The 25181-nt window shown below is 50.2% G+C and overlaps 1 protein-coding gene across 1 annotated transcript in view; it reads right to left on the bottom strand.

Annotated features, from left to right (window-relative positions):
• Window positions 1-266: 266 nt before the first annotated feature.
• FAT4 (FAT atypical cadherin 4) overlaps window positions 267-25181 on the bottom strand; it is a 131475-nt gene continuing 106560 nt past the window's right edge. Inside the window, exons 14-22 of the mRNA XM_078863227.1 lie at window positions 20153-24517; window positions 19835-19939; window positions 19205-19527; window positions 14284-14369; window positions 13326-13508; window positions 10415-10539; window positions 7958-8256; window positions 7335-7611; window positions 267-6425 (exon numbers count right to left, since the gene is read on the bottom strand). Coding sequence (XP_078719353.1) covers window positions 4390-6425; window positions 7335-7611; window positions 7958-8256; window positions 10415-10539; window positions 13326-13508; window positions 14284-14369; window positions 19205-19527; window positions 19835-19939; window positions 20153-24517 — 7799 coding nt within the window. The 3' untranslated portion in view covers window positions 267-4389. The remainder of the gene's footprint in view (window positions 6426-7334; window positions 7612-7957; window positions 8257-10414; window positions 10540-13325; window positions 13509-14283; window positions 14370-19204; window positions 19528-19834; window positions 19940-20152; window positions 24518-25181) is intronic.

Here is a 25181-nt window from a genome sequence, read left to right as displayed (position 1 = left end):
CACCCTGAAGAAGGGCAATTATCTGAAACCTCACCCATTATTAATACTTTTAAAGGCAGTGTTATTAAAGAATATGTGTGTGGGGGGGGGATTTTGGTTTGTAGAAGTGGGTTGGGCTGACAGTGGGAGGAGCAGCCATCTCACAATATGTCCAAGTTGAGTCTCAAAGAAGATGTGGTACTGTAGCCTTTACTATGGAGCACACAGTTTAAATACACCAAGGTTTGCTAAAGAATAACAATGCACTTTGTACACAAAAGTTGTATTATATATAAATATTTATTAAGAGGACATCTTTTTTTATTAAGGGTATTACATGAATTCCAGACATGGTACAATACAAATACATTGCAAAACCTATTTACAAAATTAAATAATTATAGTGTTGGTACAAAAGAAAAATAATACTGATTAAGTTCATCGAAATGGCTGAAGTGTTTATTTTGTTGTTATTGTTTTTTTCTCCTAAATGTAACATTTTCTTCTCAATTTATGAAACTGGGCAGGCAATAATGTTGTCGTGGTTTTTCTTCTTCTCCATATTCCTGCTAACAATTATCATCATCGCAAACAACCAAGGCACTCCACAGCCTTTTTCCCAGTGAGCATCCAAAAAGCAGCCGGCTCTCTCGGCGGGAATGAAATCATCGGAAGTACCAAATAGACTCCTGGCAAAAAAATACCACATTTTCAAGAAGCTTTGTAAAAAAATCCCAAACAAAGAATTTAGCAGGCTGTTAAAACACACTATCATACCTGTCAACCCATATTACGGGTAACCCCATATTCTTGTACAGGGAAATTTCGTTTTCATGTTCATACGGCGTACAACCGTTTCAATACGGGCAAAAAATTCAATTTTGTCTATTTGTTTGCGTTTCTCCCTTGTGATGGGACTTTGTAGGATGAACGTTGAGATTTAAACGGGGCACGGGGTGACCAATAAGGTCTGACTTGGTCTGTAATAAGGTAGGGCACTGATAAAGGGTTGACAGGTATGCCCTATATTAGTCTCATGCCATCATTTAAAAATATAAAAAAATGTATATGTTTTCAAATCTTGCAATTGATATGTTGCTGTATAAGAACAGGAAGCCAGTTTGATGGACAAGAGAGGGCAGTTTCGGTAACACTACGTGCAGTACGGGGTGTCACCGCACTGCCTTCACCAAACCGCGCTGACGAGACTGGTGATGTTCACATGGCTCCTTGTGAACCTGCAGGGCATCCTGCTGTTGATTGACAATTGGGCCCTACACTAGGGCTGAACGATTAATCGATTTCAAATCGAAATCGCAATTTGAAACAATGCGATTAGCAAATCGCCAAGGCTGCGATTTTTTGCGATTTGAAAAGTCCTATTACTTTCTTATTGGAATTTTTTTTATTTTATTTTTATAAATTTCTTTATTTAACTTAACAATTGTTCTATGTTTGATTGTTCTATTTCAATTAAAGCATTTTAATAAATACATGTTGGAAGCAATTCATATATTTTAAGTTCTCATCCTTGCATTAGAATATTTTTATTTTGATGGTATCATGTGATAATGCTCCATCACATGTTTTAAATATATTACACAGCGAATATTGAACTTTACTTACATTTTTTTATCGTAAATCAAATCGAAATATCTGTCAGAAAAATCGCAACTAGATATTTTCCACAAATCGTTCAGCCCTACTCTACACGCACATTTATTATGGAAATTAAAGAAGGGATACTTCAGGTCCCCCCTCTGCCTACAGACACTTAGGCAGTGATAAACAACTGCCACATTGCCACACTTTACCAAAATGCCGTCTCCAAGGCAGTTACGGGAAGAAGAATAAAAAAGACCATTATATAAATATAGCACAGAACAGCTACTTTAGAAACTAACAGCCATCTTTGAAACCTAGGGGACGATACTTATTCTGAATGAACATACAAAATACCAATTGCATCATATGCTACAGATTGTTCCTCTGACTTGTGCTTGTAAATTACCTCGTTCGCTGTTGCGTGAAAGCGACAGCATTTATGTGAACGGAATGTGTCATGAACGCACGTATATGAACATGTCCAATGCCGTGTCCTTAATTTGTTTACAGGTAAATAGCGTACGGTGCCCTCGGTTGGATATTAAAATGGAGCCCAGTTGTTGTTTGCTACGTTGCCTGCATGCTAACATGTCAGAATGTTGTCATTACCATCCTCCGGTAATGTCAGGCTAATGTGGGCGATGTTCCCTGCCACCGTTGTTCACAGCTTCACATATGTTGTTTTGAGCACCGACACACCAAACCCTATCTCTAGAGCAAGATATGGTTGGAATCCTCTACCTCTCCCACCCCTGTCACAAACCTAACCTGGATCCTCAACAAATAATGCATCGTGAAATTGTAAAACATGAGGTTCTGGGGGAGTGCACGGCGGAGCACACAGGTTGGCCAGGCTGCCCAGTTGGATAGGCGCAAGCAATTTACAAGCCTTCAAAATCTGCAAAGTGAAAAGAAAACCCCATTACAACAGAATAAGTAATGCAGGTTGGAAGGAAATAGGTTTAACAACACACAAATGTGTGCATTGCACGTACACAATCTCCCAGCCTTATTCAAAGAGTTGTGAAATTGTGGCTATCCCAACATTGATGATTGTACCAAACCAACGAGCCCCTAATGAGAATGAAACCGGTCAACAGTTGTGTTTTTGTTTCACCGCTGCCTGTTGGGATGGCCACATTTTCTGAACGCTTTGAGTTGGTGATCTAATTGACAAAATGGCTGAATATTCAGTTCCATTGGGCTGGTGGTTTGGATAAAGCAGAGAGCTTTTGTCCGTGCAATGCACATCTATCCGCATTGTTAACCCTTTCCATGCCTGCAGCACGCTTTGCACAGCAAGGCAAAGCATAGCCGCCACTGAACAATGTACCTCGGGTCCAAAACGACAGCCTGCGATTCAGTAAACACTGTACACACCGTGGTGGTGGAGTTCACATCAACAACAAACAACCAAGCACAGCACAACTTCTACAAAGTCTCTAGTTTATGCGCCTGTCGTAAACAGTAAACGGTACAACTTCAGGGTATAAAGCAGTAAGGATATAACTTCTGGGTTTCATGCTATCCAGGCATCTGGAAGGACAACTGGCGCTGTATTAGCACATTTCGAGTCAGTGGACAATGTGGTCAGGGCTTGAACGTAACAATGTTCCATCACCTCTGCGCTGTCTCCCGGCAGACATTTCGCATGGCTTGTAGCACCCTGCCAGACTGCAAAGCGCCATGTTCATCTTTTGTTTATTAGTTTGGTCCTACCATTGCGTTAAATGGATATGATGTCCCATTACAAATGCTCTTGAGTATGTTTTTTGTAAGTCCCTGCCAAGCGGTAATTAGTTTCGTTTAATGGGCACACTTACAGCTTAATGAACGACGAACGGATTCAGCCCCCAAGACAATGATCTCATGTAACCAACGTATATCAAGCAGATTATTTGCGCACAAAATTGGTGTTTTTTTTCGTGTTTCTTTTAATTCGACATGACGCATTGGTAGTGTGTATTGCGATGGAGGAGTTGTAACCGTTCATCGGCCATTGCATTTATCTCGTCAAGAGCGTACACGTTGAATGTTGCCGGTCGAACAACGCGACGGGGCAATGCCTCATGCGCGACGTGTCCCATAAAGTCTGCACTCCGGAACGAGCACCGTCCTCTCTGTGATGTCGCCAACACGATAGCGGATTGCTTGTCAAATTTGCTAGTTCTCCCTTTATTGAGCAAATAAATAAGAATTCTGACCTTAGACGTCCTGGGATTTAGCACAAACGTTATAAAAGTGTTCCACATACAAGAAGCTGCTTAGTTCAGAGACTGGTCCCTAGGTCGTACTTTGATGGCCGCTGTGCTACATATGTTGGGTCACCAATGCGGAACAATAAATTACGGTAGGAAAACTTGAAAATATGCTTATTGCTTTATTGTTTAACACTGTAAGTGGTATTTGTTAAATACGTGCAATCGTTATTGCTTTTGAATTGTGAACCCTTCAAGCTTTGGAATTTGTTTGAATATGCCTTAAACACTTCTCTTGATCCATTTACACAGCTACCTAGATACACCTGATGCACACCAATTCGTATACAAATATGCAAATAACTTCCCAACGCTTAAAAATTCCCGTTGTCATTGTTTAAAAAAAAAAAGAACGCTCTACACACCTGCATAGAAACACCATTAAAAACCGCTTTTTATACCAGAAATTCACGGACACGTCATGCTTGCCAGGCAGCTGATGGTCTTTCTTGAAAAGCAGAAAACCGTCAGCAGCAGCAGCTTTCAGTTTGGCACAAACTTCATACGAAAACAAAAAATTTAAACACGAGTGACACACGTTAAAACGTCAAATATACTCCTCTTGGTCTACATTTTTATTTTGCGTGTCTTCATTCGACGCATCATTGACAGCGTCTCCATTGCCCTGGTTCTCTACGGCCGAGAGGCTTGCCAGGTCCACAAACACCTCCATGTAGTGGTCAAGATTAGGCCCGAGGTTAAGCACGGCCTCCCAGTTGAAGGCCGGCGGCACGGCCAACGGCTTGGCGCCCTTCCCCTTGCCGGCGCCGTCAGGCTGGCGCTGCCGGCGGGACCTCAGCAAGGTGGCCGCGTTCTTGTTCTCGTCTTCCTCCTCCTCTCCTTCCGCATCCTCGCCGTCATCCCCTTCGCCGACGTCCCCCCCGAAGTTGTACTCGGAGAGCTGCCCCAGGCGCAGCGGGCGCGGGGCGAACGTCATCGGCTTCTCCCGCTCGCCTTCAAATTCGGAGCACGTGAACGAGTCGTGCGACTCGCTCTCCGATGACGAGCTGTCCCCCGCTGAGGGCGGCGGGAAGTCGGACGCTCCCTGGTGGTGACCCCGGAGAGTCCGGGACAGCGGGCGCGCCCGGAAGCGACAGCCCCCGCCCACGAGGCCTCCCCCGCCGTTGTTGTCGTCGGACGACGAGCAGGCCTCGGCCGTGCTGGCCAGGCTGGCCGTGTTCCGCGGCCTCCGCACTTCCGACACGGACGACGCGTTCAGCCGCTCCACCTCCTCCAATGAGAGCCCGACGGGGGGACCCGCCATCTCGCCCACTCCCGGCGATTCCAGCCGCATGCGGCTGGGTGGACGGCCTGCGCAGGCCGAGAGAGGGCTCTTGCTCCGCCTCCCCGTGTAGCCCACGGGGAAGGCCGCCATCCCGCTCGCGTTGGCGCCGTCCCAGCCTGCAAGGGGATAGTCTCGCGGTGCCGGGCTGCCGCGCAGCGAGCTCCCGGCTTTGAGGAACGAGGGGGCGGATATTGGGCTTTGACGCACCGGCGTTTGCCTGCCACCGACCGTGTTGAGAGGGAGAGGCCGCGACGAGCCGTACAGCCCGGATGAGTGCAGGGGCAAGAGCGGCTGCAGTGGGCAGGTAGCTGTTGGGTGCCGGGAGGACAGGGAAAAGCGGGAGGGTGCGGCGGGTGCAGGATTGTTACCGTAGCTGTGAGGCCGGAACTGGCGGTAATGCTGCACCACGTCGGCGTCCGACGGCGCGATGCTGCTGGCGTTTTCGATGTCGTAATGTTCCAGCTCATTGTCGGGTGTGGTGCTGATGGATCGGAGGCGCATCCCTCTCTCCTCATCCTCGCCCTCGCCAATGTCCGTCTCGTCAGCCATCAGGTACGGAGTTTCCCCTTCGATTATGTCCGGCTTCGCCACGTGAGTCTCATGGCCCAGCTTGCGCTCGGGGCTGTCGGCGCCGTACGGTGGCAGATTGTCTCCCGAGTTGAAAGCCTCATTCTCGCTGCCTTTGTTTTTCTTTTTCTTCTGCTGCTGGTGCTGCTGCTGCTGCTGTTGCTGTTGCTTCGCCTGGCCACTGTCCTCCTTCTCCTTCATCCTCCCGGCCTTGCGACGGCGGCACGTGAGCAGCACGACGAGGAGCACCGTCAGCAGCAGGAAGAGCGCGCCGACGGCGGCGATCACCATCGCCGCCCAGAACGGGAAGGCGGCCCTCTCGACGAGCTCGCAGCGGCGCCCGGCGCCATCGGCGCGGCACACGTGCTCCGCGGGGCAGCTGGCCGCGACGCAAACGGCAGGCACCTCGCAGTCCCTCCCGGCGTACTCCGCCGGGCAGTGGCAACCGTAGCCGCGCGCACCCCCCGTGGCGGGAAGCGGCGAGCAGCGCCCGCCGTTCTGGCAGGGCTCCCTGGAGCACTCGCCCGGCGGGACGCAGGCGTGGGCGTGCCAGCGGTCGACGCACAGCAGGCCGGGCGGACACCGCGCCTCTGCGCACACGTCCGGGCCCCGGCAGCCGATGCGCAGGGCCCCTCCGCTGTCACTGGGGACCGCGTCCGCCACGGGGCTGCCGCCCGAGAACGGCATGCTCATCCCGTTGTACTTGAATTCCAGCACGCAGCCGCTCAAGCCTACGCGTATTAAGAATAAATAGAAACGGTGAGAGGTTACGATGCAATCCTGAAGTTGAAACTGAAAACCTAAACTATCTTTTTTATTTGGTAAAATAAAGGCCCACTGAGCTATGTGGCTCTTTTTCAGAAGTGACCTGGCTAACACAAATGGTAGCTCAATGAAGTGGCTTATCATGTGGGGACCTATAGCAGCCAAATACTAAATATGGAGGAAAAAAACGGAGGACCCGGATAAAAATCCATGCAACCCCGGGGAGAGCATGCAAACTCCAAATATACAGCAGGCGTCAGGGTCGGGTTCGAACCCACGACCTCCTGTATACCAGGTGAGGTAGTTGATGTCTCGCCACCGTTACTTGCCATGCCACTAGAGGGAGCTCTATGAAGCCATCTCTACAGAGGGTATTGTGGCCTACTCTACGACAATGGCTCGATGTCGTGGAAGAGGTGGGAAGCATAAAGACTTTACTTCATCACACACTATCTGCACTTCATCTAACTCCGATTACCATGATTGGCTATATACGGTGCGAAAGAAGTTCAGCAAACATAGATAGATATTGTAGCGTGTCCATTTAGACTGCTGGATGGGCAGAGGCTCGGTGGAGTTAAGAAACTCGTGCCATCGTTTCATCTGTCGGGCCAGGAGATCGAATCAGTGACCATTATACTGCGGTGGCATGCCCAGTATACTCTTTTTGAACAGAATGTTTTCTAAATATTATAATAATAAACATGTAAGAACTTAAAAAGTGTCTCAATGTTCAAATGACCCTTTGGCGGTGGCAACTTTGCTGCCAGTTCTTTCTCACGTGCGCCCCATCAGCAAGCCTAAACTTAAACGTCGACCGCTAATTCAGTTGCAACAAACAATTTTCTATCTTCTTGCAAGAAACCTTCACTGACCTGGCTCTTTCCCGCGCGCTAACGGTGACGACGAGGGCTGGTACGGCAGGCCCCCGAGCGAGAAGGAAGCCACGGCCGGGCTACTGAAGTCATGCGTGGGCTGCGTGACGTCCCTGGGCGCCCGGCTGTCGAGCACGAGCTGAACGAGTGACGGCCCGCGCCGCATCGCCCGAACCACGTGCCACTCGCCGTCGTCCACCGTCTCCTCCGAGAAGCGCCGCTCCACGCGGCCCGTGGCCCCCGCGTCCGACACGTAAACCAGCCGCCCCTCCACGAGCTGCAATTGGGGGGGCGGGTCACAGAGCGTAGTGCCGGCCGTCAAAACTTTCAACATCCTCTCGCTCGCCAGCCGAACGCTGAAAATGTTCATTAATCTTCTTGGTTCTTTCGGTAAAGTCACGTAGAAGGGAAGTAATAAAATAATAAAAATAAAACATAATAAAACATAATAAATCGAAATGTTCATTAAGCCAGCCAAATCGCTTGCAATGAACATTAAAGAGTGCACAATTAGAACAATTACATAACGCGGTAATTCCTTATCCTCAGTGTCATGAATACTGAAGAAAACTTTTTTCCCCCACAATTAAGAGTGGAGGGGGGGGGGGGTGAGACTTTCTCACCTTGATCGTGGTGTGATTGCCAGTCTCGCGAACTTGCAGCAGCACACCCTCGGGTCGCCGCGTCCGGAACGTGACCTCCAAGCTGGCCTCCGCCTCGTCGCTCGCCGTCTCCACCTTGCCGGGACGCCCGCCCCTTTTGGCGGCCGCGCCACGCTCGTCGCCGCCGCCGCCTGAGGCGCGCCTGGCCCGCCCGCCATTCGAGGAAGGGGCGAGCAGGCGGTCGCGACGGTAGCTCTCTCGAACCACGTAGTCCAGACGGCCGGTGCCATCCAACCCCAGCGCCGTGTCCTCCGAAATGCCTGCATCAAGCCGATTCACGGAGAGCCGCGATGTCACCAGCGAAGTTTGAGGATTGTCGTCGTCATAATTGGTTTTTTACCCTTCTATCTGGCAGCAAAACTGACACCTTTTTACAAGGAGTCATGTTTGCATAGACCGCAATACCTGCAGTCATAATACAAACAAAAGAACATAACTCTGATAATGTGCACTGTCCTTGAAGTTGATTGGTCCACACCCGAGATAGCTTTCCTTAGAGCCTAGTCTCACATGGGTTGGACCAGATGACGCCAAAAGGCGCACAACTCAAAGATAATGCACCATCAGAGTATGAGAGCTCGGGTTAAGCATCTACACTATGGGAACCTCATTTGCCAGTAAAAATATGATAACTGTTTTTTTACCCTTCTATCTGGCAACTTCAAGGACAGTGCACATTATCAGAGTTATGTTCTTTTTTTGAATTATGACTGCAGGTATTGCGGTCTATGCAAACATGACTCCTTGTAAAAAGGTGTCAGTTTTGTTGCCAGATAGAAGGGTAAAAAACCAATTATCATATTTTTACTGGCAAATGAGGTTCCCATAGTGATTGTCGTCGTCGTCGTCGTTTGTTTGTCGTGGCTTTGCTTTGATTTTCTGTGGGCCGTTGGTATTGATTGGGCATGAGGCGTTGCATTGAATTTCGTGCTCACAAGGACGAATTGCTCATGTGTGGTTTGTGCAAATGATATGCTCATCTTGCGTTTAGGATAATGGTGTGTAAACCATGATATAAATAGAAACATATAGAGACAATTAAAAATAGATGGTAAAAACAAGGAAAAATGTAATAAATCCTAAATTAACACATGCGCCTTAATGAGGACAATAATCAAATAACTGGGGTGTGTGTATTTGGTGCTGATTTGATTGATTGATTTATGTGAATACAATTTTTATGTTTCACTGCTAATCCACCTTTGAAACTTTCCCACTTATCCAAGAAGAAAACAAATGTTAAAAATCTCCCCACAGCAATAGATGGAGGCTGTTTGGTTCGTCTATTATAGGGGAAACTCCTGTTGATTCACTTTCATAGCAAGACGTGCCATGACACGCTGAAAATACGGGTAGAGTCAGTCACGGTTTCCGAGCCGCACCATTTCTGCAAGACACTGCGAGGCGGCAGCTCCCATGGCTTCTCAAGTTCGCAGGAAATAAGCATGACGGGCCAACGTTTGACTGGATGCCAGCGAAAGCCACACCACTCTACGCTGTGGGCTCCAGCTGTGATCTCTTTCACTGGTTGATTACGTAACGGCAACCATTGCAGAGCTGACTAAATGTTTGTGACATTCCCATTTTGTTTTTATCCTCCTCCCTTGGAAAGGGACGCAATGCCTCGCTTCAGAAACGAACAAAATGTTTGGACAGCCAGCATTAATTTTCTCATTACTTGGTACGGTAGCGAGTACAACGTCTGCTCAGCTTGGCTTTGACGCACGTGAAGTTAAGGGCCCGCTGCATCTCTAGGCACCTGCTTGAAAGGCGGCAAAGCAATTAAGCTGCTAAAATGGTTTTCCGTTTGGAGGGCAAATAAGACACCTGTGACAAGTTCAGGACTCCGTGCTCCCCGTGCCAAGCACAAATGAATTGGCTCCTTGTGTAGCTGCGAATGTGCTAGCACACACAGATGGCAAGTGTGGGCGGAAGTCTGCAAGACCTCTAAAATAAACAATTTGTCACCCTGTGGCTCAAAACGTGTATTGGATATGGCCTTCAAATGTGACTGAAATAGTGACCAGGTACAACTCGTGATTTCCTCCCTTGATTGTTACAAACACCGCAGCGTATTGCTGAATTTCCAAAAAATTGTCATAATTAGCCGTTTAATACATAGGCTTTCGTGACCAATATAAACCGTAAAAAAGTTTTTTTTTTTTTGGGTTAGATCGCGTAAATATAGAAATGCGTCGTTAAAACCCGCCACCACCCAACACAGCATACTAGTAAGGGTTGTCATGTAAACAGAACATGCCAATTCGTCACAAGTACACCACACCGGTGTGTTATTACCGCAAAAAGAATGAGAAATATGGAAGGAATTTAGTTCGATCCCATTGTCGCTAATGACATTGCTGAAGCGGACGGGGGATGATGACGGTGGTGAGGTTTTGCCAATATAATTTAACTCACGTTTCTCGCACAGGTCTCCCGTGAAGCCATCGGGGCAGACGCACAACTGGGAGGACCACATGTCGAGGCAGGTGGCCCCACTGAGGCAAGGACGTGCTCGGCAGGCCCCCTCCAGCCGCGGGCACCTGGAGGGAGGCATTCACACAGGATTCATAACGAGCAGATATCACGCGTTAAAGTAAATAAACAAGCAAATGCATTCTCTCACGTGTTACCGGGTTTTACCGCTTGTGGTTAGTACATTTGGGGGGGGGGAAATGTCGGACAATACGTGGCAGGAACACAAAAAAACACATCGCTGAGCTAGACAGCACAACCAAGGTACGCAATAACTTGTCAATCTACTTCTGGATGAAGGCCTCCCAACACTGTGTCTGTCGTGTGGGCGTTGTCTGACCATCACTTCAGCGTGGGTTGGTGGAGGTTCAGGCTACCGACCGGTTCAGATAGCATTTGCCAATGGCAGTAGCCATGGCTGGAAATCTAAATTTAGGTCGCTGGGTTCGTAGTGCAGTGAACTAACCACTTCGCTGACCCACAAATGACCGGGTTGTCGACGTTAATGGCGAAACGGTGTCCCTGACCGACACAGCATAGGGTGGTCTTCAGCCAGCAGTAGATTGAAAAAGGGCTGAAAATCTTTTTTGTGAACGTGACCGTATGTGGCACTTAACCAAATAAATAAATTACCAGCGGTAAAGTGACACTGAGAACACATTAGAAAATGAATACCAAGAAACAGCCTCTTGTTTTCAGAATGGATTCTTCATCTCATAACAAAACGCCAATAGCACGATTGGAATTATATGGGGGGGGGGTAGACTGAAAAAAATTGGGTTTGTTTACTTTACATTACATGGCAGATATTGCATTTGTAAAGACAGTTGGTGGAGGCTCATTTATTGTTTTGGTCTTAATCTCCATCCCATACAGACCAAACTTTCCTAGTCCTGTGCTGTTGTTTGTGTAATGGATCTATCAATTTGGCTTTGTGGGTGTTTGAAGTAAGTAATGGATATATACACAAGTACTACATTAAACTTTTTTTTTCCACTGCAAGTTTAGGATAATTTATAGCAGCTGCTTAGGATTAAAGTACCATGTATTGTTGGATTTGCCATGTCTCAAATGCTCTTAAAACATCTCTGTTGTACACAGTGTGCATTATAGTATTCGTTCATTTGGCCAACACCCAGGGCAAGTATTATTGGGCACCAAAGCTCTGGAAAGCCACAAAGAGCTAATTTACCACAAACGTGATATTCTGTGTTGATTTTCAACATGTGTTCTTTTTACACTGTTCCAGAAAAGCTATGTTATTTTAGAAATAGACTCGGTTTTTTTCACTTGTAAAAGGATTTTGCTGTTTTTATAATGAAGACACACCAATTTTTCCATGAAGACTTTGCCAGTGCGTTTTAAAGTATATTGACTTTACGCAAATTTACTGTTGCTCATCCACCAAAGTAAATTCAGGGGGTATTAGCTTATAGCCAAGCTTTGGGTGAGAGTTTTTTAGAATAGCAATGAATGCATGAATACATTTTACCATCTACAGAAAAAAGAAATATGTAATTAAATTACTGAAATATTAATGGCAGCCTTTCATTTTTCATCAACGGTACAATTCTTTAATGTCATGTAATGCAGCATGTCTGGTTTCTGTTCTTAATATGAATCACCTCCATTAAATATGTTTCATTGAAAAGCCATGCAAAATGATCTCATATGGGCAAGTACAAATCTTGTATGACATCAATCGTCTGGCCCAAAACATACCCCAAATTCGCAGCGTGTGGCTTGTACCACACGGTGTTAAGTTGGCGGTGTACATTCCGTGATCCCACAGGCCGAAGGACCTTTTTGTATATTTTTGCAGCTCGTGCCACGGTGTGCTACTCGGCGCGTGACGTGGAAGCGGTTTGCCACTGGAAGATGAACGTGGCATCAATGGCCCACTCTTCCCGCAGGGACGGCAAAGCTGATGTAAGCCGATTGAACAAGAAAAGGTGCGCTCAAGAAGTTTACAAACTTGGCAATATCGCCCCCTTCAATTTTGTTACAATGTGCACTGAACTTGGGCATTAACTAGGATATACCAATCTTGATTTGAGGCTTTCGTGACTGCAGGAATCCATACTCTTTGGTTCTTTCGGTAAAGTCACGTAGGTATAAAATAAAGTAGTCTGCAGACTATGCTTTCCCACCTGATGACGGACGCTTGTGTTGCGCCCGAAACGTCGTGATTTCTTTTATTTTATACCTACGTGACTTGAGTAGGATATACCATCTCATAGCAAAACTTTCCATTATTGCAATGTTTTCCTTGATGCCCTTTCCAAAATCACACATCTCCAAACTCCAAATGCTGCTGCCAGACTACTCGTAAATGAGACTGCATTACCCCAATGCTCTGATCGCTCCACTGGTTCCCAAATCAATGCCGGATCAGCTTCAAGATCCCACTAATTGTCTTCAATATCCTCCATGGACATGCTCCTGCCTACCTCTTCCCATCTTCTTCTACTTCTTCATATGCCTGGTGTTGATGTAATGCAACAACTATCATTTTACATTGAGGTGCTTGAGCCAGATAATTAATTGAATTTCGGAGTGTACCGCTGTGAACCTCTCCCCTGTCATCTCATCAAACCGTACCACCCTCCAAGCACTCTCTACCCCAGAAACCAAGGACTTCTGTTGAAGCCTCTAATCAACCCTCAGTCGGTGGGAGGTCACTGTTCCTCCTCCGCTGACCGCATGGGCTGGCACACCCTTCCCCCCTGCCACCGAAGCTGCCGACTCATTACCACTGTTTCTGGTCGAGTCTCAAGACCGCCCTCTACTCTCCTCCACGCTGCTGCGCTCTCCTACGACTGCTTCGAACACGACCCCTGGCGAGCGCACGTACGTGTCCAGGACTCCGCTGGCGGCGAGCGCCTGGCTCGGCTGCAGCGGGGCGCCGTTGATGCTGAACTCGCGCACGCAGCCGACAAAGTCGTGCGATATTCCGCTGCGGCGGATCAACGGCAGCAGGGGCAGGAGCGAGGCCACCCCGCCAGCCCACGCGCGGCCACCGTGCACGTCCAGCGTCCTTGGGGGAAGGGCGTCGGGATGTCAAAGTGGCAGCCTTTCAGGGCACATCACGAATGATGCATTGCACTCACCTTTCAAAGACACCCTTTAAGTGCTGCTATTGTATCATCCGGTTTAACAACATGTCACATTTCAGGGCTTCCGATAAGCGCAGTCTACTCACATGCCATGGTTAGGGTCAGTGAGTGGATGGCTTTCGGTGTGTATCCGTCCTCTCATCGGTGTGCTAGGTGACACGTGCCAATTTTATCATGCTTGTACGACGAATATGTTGAAACCTGCTGGGATTCGACGGATTGTCATGTTTTGGAGCAATGATTTAATTCAAGAATGTACTATTTTTCCGTCTTGAAGTTATTGTTTGTGATTTTTGTTTTGCTCGCATTCATCCTGAACCCAACTTTGCAACCTTTGTTATTTGGTCTTTCTAAGATTTCCTGCAGTGCATTGCATTCCCATTGGACACGAGGAGGACTCAATCGTCTGCAAATCTGAGATTAATCAGTTTCACCATTAATATGTATGCGTTTATTTCGATGATAATATACTACACAACTGCATGGTTTTAACAACTACACGAATGGCCATTGTCGAATCTCTGTACACTTATTTACCATTTACCTGATCAGTAATCTCTGCACCGAGTATACAAGAAAACCCTTGAAACGCGGGGAGTCAAACAGAAGACCTTGACTTCACGGCAAACATTCATCATGTCTGGCAGTGCGCAGACTAAAAAGTGCTCGGGCGACAGGTAAATGGACGTCACTCACTGCGCTGACCCAGTGCCAGGGCTGCTGGTCGAGCAGTAACCGGCCACCGAATTCTCCGGGCAGTCGTCCACAGCGAGTGACCCGGCCTGCAAAGTGACGACAACGCAGCCAAAACAAACAAAAGGCAAACGGGTCAAGACGCCGGCACGCGTGGCGGCTCGCAACGCGTTGCTTCTCGCGCTGAATTTTCCCGTTTGCCGCAAGCGATTGCGCTCTCATGAAGGGCGGTTATAGAATTACGTCACGATCCAAAGCATGGAAGAGTAGGCCAAAACCGCTTTCGAGAGGGGGGGGGGGGGTTTGAGCCTACTCTAAGCGAAGGCCCTGCACAGCGTGGCGAGATCCTCATCCAGCAGTGGATTGACAAAAGGATTGTACATGTATACTGTTAAGGAGCTATGTCAACCATATAAATCAGTTAAATTATCTGACAGAGTCCTGATCAATGTGTGGTGTGAACTCGTACATGATACCATGTTTATCAGCAGTGATTGTTATATTTACTCATTTTCACCAGCTAGGCTGTGCCTTCAGTAACAGACAAAAGGCTACACAATGTTATTTCATTCTCATGTCTACACAGCAATTATAGCTTATTCACGGAGATGTCCGGCAAACACGACGGAAGTGTTTTAAAAAAAAAATTAGTTCCCGGTCGGTAATTTACAAGCGAAATAAATTTGGACTGCAACATTGGTGCATGTGTGCATGCCAGTTACAACAACAACTACGTGACAAGACCTTTATGGTCCACTTTACAGCAGGATGGTAAGGCTTCTGGTGATAACTCCACTACTTTAAAGGGCAGGTAAATTATTCGTATCGTTGCCCACTTACGGACGCGGTGAGCGTGCTCTGGGCAATTTTCCGCCATTTACGTAAATCTTTAAAAAATGTTTTGACAACAGAGATTTCGCGTGCAACACAGCAGGCGATTTCGCAGGTTGTATTCGCCAAACGAATCAGCGAGGAAATACGTTTTTCGGAAAAAAACACCGACAGAAACAAATTGTTGGTTGTCCTTCAAGACATATATATGTGTGTGTGTATATATATACTTGCTGAAATATATGACAAATGTGGGGTGCTTTCCATGAGTTGGAATGGTTGGAACAGTGGAATTACGATCTAAAGAAGTTCAGTTCGATTCCATTTCCCAGCATTGTAGTTGAAAGATTTGTGCAAGTTGCTTGATTACACCCTCCATCTTATCCCTCCCCCTGCCTCCCCCCCCACCTCCTTCACCTCTTCACCATGGTTAGTCGATCGGCAACTCAAGCGCGGTGGCGTAACACGTGGGGACACCCCTCTCTTCCAAGATGTATGTAAGCACGTACGTTGAACTTCGTCCGCACCGTACGTAGCCGACCGTGCTAATCGAAGGTGCGGGGGAAAAGGACAAAGATGTCCAGCCGGTGTGGAAGAGTAGGCCAAGGTAACCTCTATAGAGCCAGTCAGTGGCGTAAAAAAGCGATAGCGGCGATGCAGCCTTTGCATTTACTTGTTATACGAGAATTCAAAATGTGGAGACAAGAACGGCGCAATGAGAACCGAGGCATACATGCACAGCATGTGCTAGGATTGGCCAACACTGGCAAAAAAAACCTGCGGGGGGAAAAAATGTCCTTCCGCCAGGTCGCCTTGATGAATTCAATGCTAGAGTTTCCCCCAGATAACACTCAGGCGCAGCAGAGCCTCGCCTGAGCCCGCTGTCGCCAACAAATCATTTGACGAGGCACACGCACACGGATCCTAAGCAAACACAGCCTCGTAATATTGCAACCCGCACACAGCTGGCGGGGGCTACTGGATCAACTTAGGCAACAAGCCACCAGGCAATCCTTACCCGGTTCTCTCAGCCAAGGCCTGTTATGAACTAATATGGACTCATACCTAGTTAGTGTTTCCAGCTTAATGACTCTGAAAACAGTTCGGGGGAATTACAATTTTTTTCAACTTATTCGACTAAAAGTCGTTTCAATTACCCGGGGATGGATGAGGTGTGCGCATTCATGGTTGCGAGCCTCATCAGGCCCACGCCATAAGTAAACCTCTCTGAGCCAATTTGACTATTTCTAGTGGTTTTAAGAAAGTGCCTTCCAACATTTCCCTGGCTCTTGCATACGTCTCCGTCTAAAAGCTTCCATGCGTATGCCGCTGTGAGAGTTTAACAGCCCCTGGTGAGCATTGCAAGTATTAAACAGGCACGCGGCGGTACGGATAACCGAGCTATTAGCCTTCTCTTTACCGTCCCTGCAAACCTGCAACCCGCCAGAAAAACCTTCGCCGTTTTGCGCAGCAACTGTTGTTTCTTTTGGTTAGAATTCCTGCGTCGATTTGTAGGCAGCTGAGAAGCTTGCCTCTCTTGGCCACAACTCTGGCTGGTTAGCCGACGGAACGGTTGGCTTTCTTTTATTTTTGCCCGACGGAAGACGCAGGCAAAAGTTGTGGTGCCGAGTCCCGGTGTAACAGGCTAAAATAACCCCTGCCCCGATTAAACCCGGGTATAGTTTGGCCCAGGCCAGAGTATACCCGGGGGCATAAAGTGTCCTAGGCTAAACTATACCCGGGGGTTTAAACTAGACTGGGCCAGACCATATCCCTCCAGGCCAGAAGATGCCCCATGTGAAAGTTCAAACGAACTTCAATCGATATCTAAAAAGCGTATAAATGGAAGTAAGAATCTCAATTTGATCAATTGAAGCATTTTTAGGGTTAGGGTTAGGTATAGGGTTATTATTATAAACATTTTTCTGGTTGAAGCAATCAAAGCCTATGTGTTGACAGTTTTTAAAAAAATGTTGGAAAAAATTAGCAATTCATGTATATATCGCTCAACACTATTACTATCATGGGGGTATGATTTGGCCAAGAGGGGTATAATTTGGCCTAGGCCATAATATACCCGGGTATAATCTAGCCTAGGCCGTTTTAACCCCGAGTATACTACGGCCTGGGGGTATACTACGGCCTGTTACACCGGGTAGGACTGCTTCGAATATAAAAAGGTCACTCACGCTACACGCGTGCGTACGCGTGTTTGTTTACACTGCTCAAAGCGGGGGGGGGGGGGGTACTGGAGGCAAGGCCACGAAGCCTCTTTGGAAGCCGCACGCCTGCAATTTAAATGGTCACTAATTGGATAACTGAATGATTTAATAACCTCGGCTAATGAAATAAGCTCATTCTGGTATTGCTGTTTTTATTGGACGAACTTAAATGCTTAAGTTTCAATTATGAAATACTTTTGCATGCAGTAATGTTATTAAACAGAATGAGTGTGTCATTCTATGAGGGGTATTGTTATTTCAGAGCTAACTCAATTCTACCACCTCAAACATATTTATATTCTATGTCCTGTAGTGTTGTTGTATTTTAAAAAAACAAGATTCGTTGCAAATTATTTGAGATAAACAAATGTTCGGGGTAGAACAATAGCGCGGTGGCTAGTGAGCAGTTGCGCAAGTGGTTAGTGCACAGCACGAATAATCAATAGGCCTGTGTATATTATCCTCAGCCACGGCTAACAACAATGGCGAGTGTTATCCGAAATGGTCCTGAGCTCCGTCTCTTCACCGACCCTGCTGCAGTGACCAACATGGAGTATCGCTTTGCTTGCGTTTTTACCCAGGATCGCCTCACCGAGTCTCAACACTTTTTTCTCAGGAGGCGCCTGCCAACTTACACATCGGGGTGGTGGGGGGCCGATGTTCACATGCGTAACCCTAATTGAGCAATTTGCAGGTAACTTTTTTCAGAATTGGGAGGCTTTGGCAATACCAGTTACATTGTATTGGGTGGTTTTTTTGTTTTACTATGGGAGGAAACCAGAGATGCTGGAGGAAACCCGTGAAGAACGGGGTGGGGGGGGGGACATTCCAAACGGCACGCAGAGAGGTGCTCGGGTCGAGAATCGAACCCAGACACGTGTTGATGTGAGGCACGAGTGCTGCCACTGTGCCACCCACTAAATGGTAAAACAACCCCAATGACGAGTATAGAGTGGGCAGAACTTCATTCAGTAGAAGATTGACAAGAGGGCTTCTTTTTTCAAGTCCTCTGCTCAAAGGCAGGTCATTGACAAAGGATAGTAAATCATTATTATTAATTTTCAATATTAAAAAAGTGTTGCAGCCTCAAGTGATACATTTCAAGCAATTATGTATGGGGTATCTTATTTAAAACACACACACACAGTGGGAACATTTGTTATTTTTCCAATAAATCATTGAATATATAAACGGTAATATTCAATAACAAGAAATATATAATTTGAGTCGGTCTAAGGTCTAGCGAGGCACAGCGTGGTCTCAAACTGAGTAATATGAACAAGCTTGCTGCTTCTGTAAGGGGTGTTCGGAGGAATGCACAAAGCCAACGTGAGTCAACAAACACCTATTTGAAGGCTGGCCGGAATGCGCACTATTCAATGCTTGGCAAAATGTAATATAAAAAAAACACCACAATTTATTTTATTTCACTCGGTCAATCAAAGACCACCACAAACGCGTGACTGTGTGCCATAATCCTCTGATCTAATGTACATGTTTAATGAAGCGAGCCAACTGCAAAATAAACATTTCATATATTTAGTACATATATTGTGTGTGTGTATATATATGTCATTATGAGTCGTATACATGGGTGGGAGGAGAAGGGGATCGATTTTACAGTAATGTTGCTTGAGGTTCATGGGTTCTCATCAATAGAGGCCACGGGGGATGGCCCCACTATTGAAAAACGAAATCCTAAACAATAATTACCTGCTTATTATGAAGATTACAAACTGTATATACCCCCCTCCCTCGACCTCCCTCCTCCCTCGCTCCCCTATGACTATGAGCTCCCATTGCTCACCATCAATATCTCTCTATTATATATATATACACCCGCAGGCCGCCACTGCTCGAGGTGGACTCACCGCTCCAAAGCGCTTGGCTATAACCGTGTGGAAATGTCCATCGGCCACCGGCTGGGCTGTCTCCATGTGCACCGCGCCCTGGCCCAGGTTGTAGGAGAAGCGCACGCGTCCGTCGCGCACCTCCAGAGCCAGGAACTCGGCATCGGGAGCGACGGCCGTGCCCGGCGAGAGCGCGCCGTGAGTGAGGAGCAGCAGGCCGTGGCGCCGCGTCGTGGCAAACTCCACGGCGAGTACGTTGCTGCGGCCGTCGAGCGCCGGGACCTCGAGGAAGGAGAGCTCCGAGAAACCGTAGCTGGTCAGCTCGCAGCGCGCCCCGCTCATGCCTGGGGACACGCGCGCACAACGCGCGCACGCAGACGCGTGTCGCTTGAGCTGGAGCACTTTCCTCGTAACGAGAGGCACACGCGGCCTGCATTGTGCTCTGACTCGCGAAAAAAGGGGGATTGTAATTGTGCATTCTCGCGCGGTTTGGGTTATTTCCACATCGAGACCATTGCCAAGTTAGCTCGCGACGGTCTACGATTTCACACGAATTAAATTTAACGAAATGTCAGGAGCGCCACAGCCAATTATAGCCGCGGTTGGCTTTTTGTCGCTCTGCCTTGACAGTGCTGATGGAGAGTCACTCACCAAACGGGCATCGGCATGAGTATCCAGTGGCGGTGTTGACGCAAGAGCCGTTGTTATAGCACGGAGACGAAGCGCAGTTGTCCACCGTCACATCACAGATTTTGCCTGCGAGTCGACAGAATCGAAGGTTCGACGCGCAAGGAGTTTATTTAACCGTCAATGCTGTTTCTACACTTTACTAACTAAAAATGTTAGTAAAACTAATTTCGAGCGATGAAAAGTATTGGATTTTGTAAAAAAAAAACATGCGTGTACACGGTGCATTTACAATAATTAACGGCTTGCTCGTTTTAAAACAATTACATGAAAACGCCATACCTGAAAATCCCGCAGAACAGTCGCAGGCGAAGCCTCCCTGTGTATTGTGGCACAGGCCCCCATTCTGGCATGGTCCCTCCAGGCACTCGTCCACGTCCGTCTCACAAGCTGTCCCGGAAAACCCTGGCAGGCAGCGGCACGCAAAACCACCTGGCAGGTTTTGACAGGAGCCACCGTGCCGGCAGGGCGTTGACAGACACTCGTCAATGTCGGCCTCGCACCAGGTCCCAGCGTAGCCTGCGGTGCAGGTGCAAACCGCCGGTTCGAGGACCTCGTGCGACACCAAAATGACCGAGGCGCTCTCTACGACCGTCGCCGTGGGCCCCACGGCCAGGCGCTTGGCGCAGTGGCCGCCGTTGGCGCAGGGAGACGGCGCGGCGCAGGGGTCGACGTTCGCCGCGTCCACGACGACCCCGCTCTGCCGCTGGATGGCGTCCGAGTTGGAGGCGAAGAAAGCAGCGAGGACGTCGGAGCTCAGGTACCTTCCGCCCGTGTGCCGCCCCGACAGCAGCAGGTGAGTGGCGTTCCCGTAAACGAAGGCGGCGTACAGCTGCACGCTCGCCGCCTGACTGCCCAGGCGAGCGTCCGACGCCTGCACGAAATCCCGCAGGTACTGCCCGATGAACTCCCTGGGCGTCTTGGGCCTGGACAGCCGAAGCAGCACGCTGCTCTCCAGCGTGGCGTTGGAGAACGAGCCGAAATTGACACGGGCGGTGGTGGTGGCCGGCGAGTGTTTGCCGTCGCTGCCGCGCACGCTCAGCTCGAAGCGCCCCTCGGCCGAGCGCGGCTGCGAGATGAGACGGCAGGTGTTGGGCTGGAAGCTGAAGACGTTGAATGGGCCGGACGTCAGATCGCAGTTGAATCTGTCGGAGATGTCCGGGTCCCTGGGTCGGACGTCGCCGATAAAGCCGCCCGGGAAGGGGCTGCCGAAGTAATTGACGTGCACGCGAACGTCGCGGGCCTCCGACGGGTTGTCGTTTTGGTCAAGCACGGACAGGTGAAGCGTGACAGTGGAGGTTAGTGACGGCGAACCGGCATCAGCGATCGCAACCGGCAGGTGAAATTCCGGTTTCTGTTCTCGGTCAATTGGACGCGCCGTCTTGAGCAGCCCACTAGAGCTCAGGCTAAAGTAGCCACGCCAGGCTGGGTCGGAACCGAGGAGCTGGAAGGTGTACGGTCCCTTGTTGGGCGGAAGATCCGGGTCACCTGCTTCCAAGTTGAGAACCGTCATCCCCGCCGGCTGGTTCTCCGTCACCTTGGCTGACGAGGTCAACAGGAAGGGCCCGTTGTCATTGACGTCCTCCAGCGCCACAACGACCACCGTGGTGCCAGTCGCCGGGGGTTCGCCCATGTCCACCGCGACCACGGTGAGGTTGTACAGCGGCACGGATTCGCGGTCCAACGGGGAAGCCACGGCGATGAGGCCGGTGTGCGCGTTGATCGAAAACGCCCGTCCCGCATTCCCGCTCTGGATCAGGAAGGAGAAGGTCCTCCAGCCAGGCGGCGAGTCGAAGTCGTGGGCGCTGACGCCGACCACGTGGGTGCCGACGCTCGCCGCCTCGCTCACGCGCCCGTGGTAGAGCGCCGACGAAAACACGGGTGGGTCGTTGGCATCGGTGATGGCCACGTTCACGAGAACCTCGTCCACGTCGAAGCCGCGGATGCTCCCCGCATTTTTGGCGATGACCCGGAGCGTCGCCGAGGCTTCCCTCTCGCGATCCAGCTGGGACGAGACGATGATCTCCCCCGTCCGCTCGTTGACGGAGAAGCCCTTGCTCCGGCTTTCGCCGAACAGCATGTAGAACACCGTGCCGTCGACCCCGGCGTCACGGTCCGTGGCGAACACCGAGCCCACCGGCGCGCCCACCGGGGCCGACTCGGAGACAACAAAGTTGTACTCCCGCTGCACGAACCTTGGAAAATACTCGTTCACACCTGTGATCTGCACGTGCACCTGTGCCGTGCTGTAGTGGAATGTATCCGGATAATTGTAAGCCCGAACTGTCAGTTCGTACGTCTGCTTTGTCTCGTAGTCGAGGAAGCCCTGGGTGGTGAGAACACCTGTTTTCTGATTGAGAACAAATAAATCTGCTTCCCCATCATCCAGGCTGTACATTGTCACAGCGTTGCTCGGCGAGTCGGCATCGACGGCGTCCAGGACGAGAACTGTCGTTCCACTCGGTGCATTTTCTGGAATGACCGGGTAGTAGTCCGACGCGTTCAGCATTGGCGGGTTGTCGTTGACGTCCGTGACCGAGATGCTCACCCCGCTGCACTCGGTCTTCGCTTGCCAACCACCGTCCGCGGCGCAGACGCTGAGGTTGTAGAGCTTCTCCGTCTCGTAATCCAGTTCGCCCACGAGCAGGATGTCCCCGCTCTCCCGGCCGACGTCAAACAGGCCGCTGCCGCCCCCGCTTGCGATCGAGTAGACGATCGCCCCGTTCACTCCGGCGTCCGTGTCCGTCGCGGTGACCCGCGCGAGCGACGACCCCGCCGGGTGGTTCTCCGGGAGGCTGAGTTCCAGCGGCGGGTGGGCAAAGCGCGGCGCGTACTGGTTTTCCTCCGTCACGCGGACAATCGCCGTGGCCCGTGAGGAGAGTGGCGGACGGCCCCTGTCCCTGGCTTCCACGGTGACGCTGAAGGTGGACCCCGAGTCGCCGTTGAGCGAGGCGCGCAGCTGCAGGAATCCGCCGGCGTCCACATCGAAGCGGCGCGACGCGTTCCCTCCCACGATGGAGTAGGCGACTTGACCGTTGACGTCCCTGTCCGGGTCGACCGCGCTCATGTTGAGAATCCTCGTGCCCACGCGGACGGTGGCGGCGACGGGCGCGGAGTAGCGCTCGCGTAGGAACCGGGGCGCGTTGGCGTTCGGCACGACGACGTTGATGGTCACCGTGGCGTCGCTGGAGAGGGGGGGCCTGCCCCGGTCCATCGCGGTCACCACGAAGCTGTACTTGTTGAGGTTCGCTCCGCTGCCGCCGCCCGCCGGGTCTCTGTAGCGGAGCGGGCGCACGCTGTGGATCTCTCCCGAATCGCGGCCCACGCGAAAGTTCTCCGTCTGCGACCTCATGAAGAAAAAGACCTGTCCGTTGGCGCCGTCGTCCGCGTCGGAGGCCGAGACTCGAGCGACGAGGGCCTCGCCATCGGACGGCTCCGGGAACTCGACATAGTAGGCCGTCTGGCCGAAGCGCGGCGCATTGTCGTTGACGTCGTCGACAACGATGGTGACGTCCGTGCTGACCGTCCAGGCCGGGTCGCTCGCGCGGACTTTGACGGCGTAGCCGGAGCGGTCCTCGCGATTCAGCCGCCGGCTGACGGTGATCTCCCCCGTGCTTGGGTGGATGGAGAACGGGAGGCTGGGGTCGAGCAGCGAGAATGTGATGGCGGCGTTGGGTCCCTCGTCCGCGTCCAACGTGCTCACGCGCAGCACGGGGAAGCCGACCGCCGCGTCTTCTCGCACGTGGGCGCTGAAGATTTGCGTGAAGCGGGGCGAGTTGTCGTTTTCGTCGGTGACGGATATCAGCACTTTCACGGTGCTATGTTGAGTTGGAGATCCTCTGTCGGTGGCCCTTACGGTGAGCTCATAGCTTGCTACGTTCTCCCGGTCCAGCGTAGAAACTGACCTTATCTCGCCGGAGTTGGGGTTGATGCGAAACACGTTTCCAATGTTGCCATCGATAATGCTGTAATCGACCTGCCCATTTATTCCCGAGTCCTTGTCCACCGCTGTGAGGACGACGATGGTTCTGGGGGGCGTGTTTTCCGGCACCTTGGCCCAAAATCTCGATGAGGAGAACTCGGGAGCATTGTCGTTGATGTCCAAGACGTCCACCTCCAGCTTGAGGTAGGCGGAAAACGGGGGGAACCCCGAGTCCCTCGCCTCTACCACAAGCTCGTAGTGATGCTGGTACTCGTGATCAAGAGCGCGGTGAACGGACACTTCCCCGGACTGCGGATCGACAGCGAAAACGTCGCCGAGGTTCCCCCCGCTGGCCAGGTGATAGGACACGGGTCCCGAACGCTGGCTTGACCTGGCCGCCACCACCGTGATGGTTGTGCCGGGGGGCTGGTCCTCGCGGAACGAGAAGGATCTCGGACCGGGCGAGAAGCGCGGGAACTCGCCGGCGTCGCGGAAGCGGACGGTGACGGTGGTGACGGCGGACCTGGGTGGTGCGCCGCCGTCCGACACGCGCACCGTCAGCGTAAGGTCATCCCGGGGGCCCTGCAGGGCCCTGGCGGCGTGGATGACGCCCCGCCGGGGGTCCACGGAGAAGCCGGCCGAGGCCGAGCCGCTCAGCGAGAAGCGGAGATCCCCGTTGGGGCCGGCGTCGGCGTCGCGGGCGGTGACGGCGAACACCGCGGTTCCTGCCAAGTGCCGGGCGAGCGAGAGGGGTTCAAGTGGCATGCAAAAACGGCGGTCTATTGCGAGTGAGGCGGAAGCCTGTTACGTGATTCAATCCAGGGTGCGAGAACGGCGAGTAAGAATAATGCTTGCCCGGGACAAATTACGTAAATATCCCAATTGTCGAACGAAATTGCAGTAATTATCGTTAATTATTCATTTGCATGCTCGAAAAAATTTACTTTAGGCTTAATTGCGCCTAATAAAGGCCTAACTGGTGAAACATTAACTAAATTTTTTTTTCACTTTTTGCAAAGAGCGATCATACAGCTTATGAATGTGGAGAAAGTGAGAAAACGTAATTAGATTCAATGCCCTTTGTTACACTTAACAAGAACCCATTAAGGGTTATTATTTCCTGCATTATGTAGCCAAAGGTACATGGGAAAAAAATTTTTTTGTTAAAATGTGAGATGTGCAATAGTACATAATGGCCTTCTTTTAAGACCGATGATGCAGGAATTTTAACAAGTGGATGGCATGCTTTGATAGTTCTCAGAAAATACAACGGTGGAATGTTATGAGTCCAACCATAAACTCAAATTCACCCAGTGACAAGCAAGCCAATTATCAGCCCATCCAACAAATGTAAAATGCAGCATCATACTCAGCCTTCCCCCGCACCTC

Source organism: Lampetra fluviatilis, chromosome 15 (genome assembly GCF_964198595.1).
Source record: "Lampetra fluviatilis chromosome 15, kcLamFluv1.1, whole genome shotgun sequence".
In the NCBI taxonomy this organism is placed as follows: Eukaryota; Metazoa; Chordata; class Hyperoartia; order Petromyzontiformes; family Petromyzontidae; genus Lampetra; species Lampetra fluviatilis.
Note: the sequence above shows the minus strand (reverse complement) of the source record. Positions and strands in the feature narration are given on the sequence as shown.